The sequence below is a fragment of the Elephantulus edwardii genome, unplaced genomic scaffold (genome assembly GCF_000299155.1).
Source record: "Elephantulus edwardii isolate Elephantulus edwardi_28Jun2011 unplaced genomic scaffold, EleEdw1.0 scaffold00017, whole genome shotgun sequence".
NCBI classification, from domain to species: Eukaryota; Metazoa; Chordata; class Mammalia; order Macroscelidea; family Macroscelididae; genus Elephantulus; species Elephantulus edwardii.
The window spans coordinates 11,324,598-11,331,049 of record NW_006399767.1 but is presented as its reverse complement, the minus strand read 5'-3'; the positions used below and the strand labels follow the sequence as shown (position 1 = coordinate 11,331,049).

General features: G+C 38.8%; 1 protein-coding gene across 1 annotated transcript in view; it reads right to left on the bottom strand.

Moving 5' to 3' along the window:
- SUPT3H (suppressor of Ty 3 homolog (S. cerevisiae)) overlaps window positions 1-6,054 on the bottom strand; it is a 311,934-nt gene extending 305,880 nt beyond the window's left edge. Inside the window, exon 1 of the mRNA XM_006882131.1 lies at window positions 6,044-6,054. Within this exon, the coding sequence (XP_006882193.1) occupies window positions 6,044-6,054 (11 nt within the window). The remainder of the gene's footprint in view (window positions 1-6,043) is intronic.
- Between the last annotated feature and the right edge of the window lie 398 nt (window positions 6,055-6,452).

Below are 6,452 nucleotides of genomic sequence, written 5' to 3'. Positions count from 1 at the left end.
ATTATGCTGGGTAGTGTAGAGGGACAGCACAGGAGGGGAAGACCCTCTATGAGGCAGATTTATTCAGTGACTGGGGTAATAGGGATGGGTGTGTCAGAGGCAATGAGATTGGCACAGGATAGATCAGGGTTTAGGGCTGTTGTACATAGGGTTGCTATGAGTTGCAAACAACTCGACGACACATAACAACAACAACAACACATGAAAGGTTGACTGATTTAGAGAATACTAACCTCTTACGAAACAAAACCAGTTTCCCATAAACTGGTTCTGACTCATGGTAACCCCCACATGTGTCTGAGGAGCAACATGCTCCTTGGAATTTTCAGTGGCTCATTTCTTGGGAAGTCGACTGCCAGGCCTTTCTTACAAGAAAACCACAATTAGCATGATTAGTATTAACTAGATTAGCATGAGCAAGTTCACGGCTGTACCACCCAGGAAAGCTTTTACTGCTCGCTTTTTTTGTTGTGTTTCCTTTTTTTTAATTAATCCAGCTGTTATAGTGTCTTATTTTACTTTTCCTTCACAGATTTCCATTTATAGCTAGCTATATTTTATCAACAGGCCTTTCTCATTTTTAATGCCCAAAACATTACTTTTTATGTGTCAAATTGAAACAAGATTGCTGTTATATACCACAAAGTTGAAATCAATTCATAGGTCACCCTCCAGCGAGTTTCCGGTGGGTTCTCTTGAGTGAAAAGCCTGCCCATCTCTCACCCATGGAGCAATTGGTGGGTTTGAACTGTGTACCTTGAGCTGGCAGAGTAACTTCTTACCAATAAACCACCAGAGTTCCCCTAAAGCAGGTTCAAATGTTAGCCAATACAGTGGTGTGGTGGCATTCAACTGAAAAGTGGATGATTCAAAATCACCAGTTGCTCTGTAGAAAGTTGGTGATTCAAAGTCGCATGAGGGAGAAAGATGAACAGTTTCCTCCTGTAATTATTTACACAGCCTTGGAAACTTGAGAGAGGGTCACTAACAGTCCCATCAACTTGACTGCATGCAGCACGCAAGAACAATGATTCTGTAAATTACTACCTAACTTTGGAGGGACTGGATAGCATTATATCAAGTAAACAAACTCAGTCCCATAATAGCAAATACGGTCTAAGACCATTACTGTAGAACGTGTATGAGGATCCATGAGGGAGCAGAGAGATGAGGATGGGCTTGAGGGAGGGCGGGGGAGGTAGAGTGGTTAATCATAGGATCACACAATTTGATGAGTGGAGGGAGGAGTGGGTAAAGGAAAGGAGAAAAATCTGGTGTGGAAAAGAATGTATATGAAATTTGTAAGTAAACCAGTATAAAATAAAAATTTTATTTTAAATTAAAAAACTAGTTTGGGCAAAAATTACCTAGAGCTGGAGAAATGTCATCAAAGACCTCTTTTTGACAGCCAATTAAGCACAAATTTAGAGATACAGATCCCATTTGTTTTTAAACAGAGTTTGAAATTTCTGCCACTGAGAAATCATAAATCTGGCCTTCCTAATAACTCTTTCCCATATGAGTAAGTCTGTTCTCAACTCCACTATTACAAAGAACATTATCAATAACCAACAGGCACAAAATGACCCAAAACATCCATTCTCATAGCTAACACCATTCACATCCCATGAAAAAAAAACTTCATCTTTATCAAAATAAATTAAAGGTTACTGCATCAAAATGCTGACATGGGAAATACCTGCTGCCTTTGAAGAGTGGGGAGGATTAACTGGTGGAAATGTCTAGCTTCACAAATTCTCCTTGCAGTCAGCATGAACGCAAAAGAATCGTCCATTTTAAGGTGGTTGTTGTTAAGTGCTGTCAAGTCTTAGGCGACTCATAGTGACCCTATGAACGAAAATCCTCAACACTTGGGTGAATTTCATCCTTTTTCCAGGTTCACAGGGTTTCTGGAGGCGAGCTATTTATGGAAGCAGATGCCACTTCCAAGATCCTGCTTCTAAATTGTTTTTTTTAACTGGAAACCTCCACCACTGTCCACCATGGGTAACCATTATTGCATTTGACACGTTAGTGTCACGGTGTGCAGGCTTCACAGCTACTACAAGTTACCTCTTTATGGCAAGTGGACACACCAGGGCTTTACAACCTAGAAGAATGTTTCACCAAAAACAATTAAAGACAATTTTAAGGTACCAGTTGCAAACAGGAGTGAGTGATTTCAAAGATACTTGGTGGTGCAGTGTTTAAGTGCTTGGCTACTAACAGAAAGGTGGGTAGGTCAAGCCTACCAATAACTTCACAAGAAAAGCATGTAGCAATCTAGCTCCTCAAGATCACAGCCTTGAAAATCCTACAGGGCAGTCCATACAGGGCCGACAGGTTCACTATGAGAAAGAATTAACTTGATGGCAGTGGGATTGGGTTTTATGATATCTGGTACCAGGCCGCCATTTATATTCTTGCTCTGTGCCCTGTGAATGTTGGGGTGAGCCTGAGTAAAAACTGGATCAGACAGATTATAACTCCAATGAAAATCTTATTTCTAATTCATTTCTTTCAGAGTACATTTTTGGTAACTGAAAAGAATAGCGTTTTGTTTGAAAACTTTTGGACTGAAAATATGAAAAACTACTGACCCGAAACTACTCCCCCAAAATGGACACCTTTCCTGTTTTTTCAAAGATTTCCAGTAAATGGATATCCAAAGTTGTATGACTGTTTATGTTAAAAGTTTCCATTTTCAGTTTATTTGTATTTCATCCATCTAAAAAGAAATGTTTTGAAAAAGGAGATTCACGCAGAATGTTGGCCACATTTTCAAAGGGATGGAACACAATCTCTCAGAGCGTGAGCTCACTCACAAGACCTGGGCTGGGGTCGCTGCAGCCGCCACCAAGGTGCACTCACTTAAAGCGGAGAGCTGCCTACCAAGCACAAGAACTGAAAACTTGCACTAAAACTCGCAAAGAAGCAAATATCCATTGGGAGAGAGTGAGAGAAGGGGGGGGGGGAAGTGCCTGATTTACAGGGTGGCCCATTTAAAACAGTTCCTATTTAATAATGTGGCTGTGTACAGGGCCTCTTTTAAATGGGCCACCCTGTATGAAGCTTAAGTCCAAGATAAAAAATGTCCTCCCTTGAGAATTTTTTAAAACCAAAAACACTGTAGGTTTAGTGGTTATTTTTAAGGTTTTAGATGGTTTCTTTGGACTCCTCTAGGACTGAAAAAAGGTGGATACACATTTAAAAAATGAAATGTTACAACCACACATCTGTAATGAGAACCAGTGCCAGTGGATATTTTTAAAGCAAATTAAAACGGTCAAATTTTTTTTTTTCTAACACAGGCAAACAGCTGCTATACACACAGTGCACAGTAACTACTTTTCAGCAGAAGTTCAGAAGGAATTTCCTAATTAAGATTTATAGGATGTTCTGGGATTGATAATTAAAGGTTCCCTTAAAAAAGATATAAATGACAGCATCAGTGATGTGTGTGTTGGGAGCACTGAGCACGCCTGTCTTTGGTGGGAGGGGCTGAGAATGCAGACGAAAGGATACAAGTCCATTAAAAGAAAGCAAAATTGGGATGAAACAGACTTGGGGAAAGCTTTATTGTGTCTTTTTCCCTCTACTGATTTCAAAATGTTGTTTAAATTTCCAAAATGATTTATAATGTTTAAACATCTCTGTAACTTTCCTTTGTTTTCCAAAATAAGAGAAAAGGATAACTGAAAGAACAAGAAAGAAAAGTCTTGTCTCAAAAACTATATTGCTAAAAAGAGATTATGGACTCTGGAAGTCCCAATTTGCATTTTGTATCTGATTGAATAAAGCTGTTTCCTCCCCAAAACCAGTATTAACAATAATAAAAATAGTAATAAGTACAGTCATTTACATATTGTGTCAGTTCCTATTGTAGATATCAGACATCATTCAATCTTTTCATCTCCACAACAATGCAATTAGCCTTATTTTATTGTTTCTGTGTTAAGAGTCATAGTCGATTTTTAAAATCAGTGGGGTTTTGGAATCTGTAACCTAAAGAGATTGCCTCTCTTCTATAGAGCCACTGGTTTATCCAAACCACCTTGGGATTAGCAGCAGCTCATCTCCCTAGGGGCTATTATTACCACTGGCATAAATGAAAACTGCAGCAATAAGAGATTAAATAATTTGTCACAAACCAAGAATAACTGCTTCTTGTGATTAAACTATGACTCTGGTTCCAAAATCAATATTCATAACTATTACAGTATTTTTAGATCTTCACACTTACCAACGACCTGTCATAAAGAGGTGGCTTGTATATTGCTATGATGCGAGTCACTGTGTTTGTAATTGGGAATGTAACTGCTATTTCAAACATCAGCAGGGTCATTCATGACAAACAGAAGAATTACAGATTTATTTCCAAAAATGGGCCAATAAAAACCCTAAGGATCAGAAGACTGTCTAAGAGGTTGACTTTCTTATTTTAGAAGCTCCTTTGTTAAGGAAAGAACAATTTCTAGAGAAAGACATGATGCTTGGGAAAGTACAGGGCAATGAGACAGACTGACAATGGCTGCAATTTAATAACCATCATGAAGATGGCACCAGACTAGGTGAAGTTTGTTTCTGTTACAGTTATCACTGTCATGAATTGAAATTGACATGACAACCACTAACAACAGATCATCTAAAACAATGAGAAAGCACATGGATCCCTAAGAGTGCTACTCTTGCCTGTCTTACAAGAGAAATAGTCACGTTCAATCTCTTCCTCGGAGGTGACTCGTTTATTTTAAAATGAATAAATAAAAGGACTCTATTTTATATGTATAGTTTTTCATGTCTTCTTATGACAAATATTAATCAAGGCACAGAATTAGAGCAGTAAAGAAAATGAATGAAAACTCTTATTGTCACAATCTCAGTACCCAGGTTGGAGCTAATTGGGGTAGAGATGGAACATTAGGCTAAAAGCATCTATTTCTGGGCAAGACAGTAGCAGTACAACAGCTTTGCCCTACATGAGAACATAATCTGATTTTATTTACTCTCTTGGAAATTGTCAGAATTAGCCTAAAATTAGTAAGGAAGATGTAAGAAAACACACAAAAAGATACACACAATAAATGCATTTAAAGAAGTAGCAGGAATCTAAGTAGACAAAAGCCACAAGATATAAGAAAAGGGATGGTGGAGAGACTACAGTAGCAGAGAAGGAAGTGCCAAGTACAGGGATAAACAGAAAAAAAGATCTCCAAAACTGCAAATTGGTATTAGTATTCCATTAATCTGCGTTTCCCCAATATCTAGTGATGTTTAGACCTTGTCCATGTGCTACTCAGATCATTCAAACTCTGTTTTGAGTTCTGGTGGCCTTGTGATAAGAACCTGCAGTGCACTCTCAAAGATGGGAGATTCAAATCCACTAGCTGCTCCTCAGCTGAAAAATGGACAATCTCCTCCCGTACAATTTACAGCCTTGAAGATGCAACGGAGAGTCAGTTCTGACCTGATGAGAATGTGAAGAGTGACAAAGGAAGTTATACTTTTATCTTCCTTTGTATAGTGCCAGTCCAAGTCTTTTGCCCATTTTTATTAGTTTGCATGAATTTTTATTATGAAAAATGTGACAGCTAAATGTTGTTGTTGTGTGCCATCTAATGATAGCTATGTAGATACTTTAAATATAAAGGTTTCTAACATGTTGTTGACTCTCCAGCAAGCCATGAGAAGAGGCTGCCCATTTTTCTCCTGTCGAACAGCTGGTGGATTTGAATCATATACCTTTGTGTTGACGGTGTGTGATTCCAGGTGTCTCTGGGGTGAGGGCTGGTCAGCACAGAAAGATTCACCACATTAATACCTGTGATCACCCCATGATATTAACTAATCTTAGAGAAGAGCCTGAACTTTGTAATACATTACTTTGTTGCGTACTACTGAATAGGAACCAACCCACAGCTGACCGTCCAGTGTGTTTTCAGAAACAGTAAATCACACAGGAAGAGACTGCCCATCTTTCTCCTGAGGAAGCAGCTGGTGCATTCAAACTACATGTCTTTGGTATCGCAGTGCAGCTGCTTACCAACAAGCCATGAGCGCTCACAATTACATACAATTTCTGGATACATGACCCAAGAGATTCCTGGTTGATGAAAGAATTCAGTGCACAAGAAGGGGAATGTATTCTCTAGGACACAGAAACTCCATGTTGTGAGTGGTGTCAGTTTCCACACCATGTATCTCCTTTATGTCTGTACCTAGCTGGTGGTGTAGTATATAACATGCTGAGCTGTTAACCAACAGGTTGACAGTTCAAAAGCACTAACTGCACCATGGGAGAAAAGATGGTCAGTCTCCTTTTCTAAAGAGTCACAGCCTCAGATATCTAATGAAGTGTCATTATGGGTTGGAAGTGAGTTGGTGGCAGTGATTTTGGATTTGGATTGGTATAATAAAGCTGTAATTCTAAGCATAGGATTTTTGTTAATTCT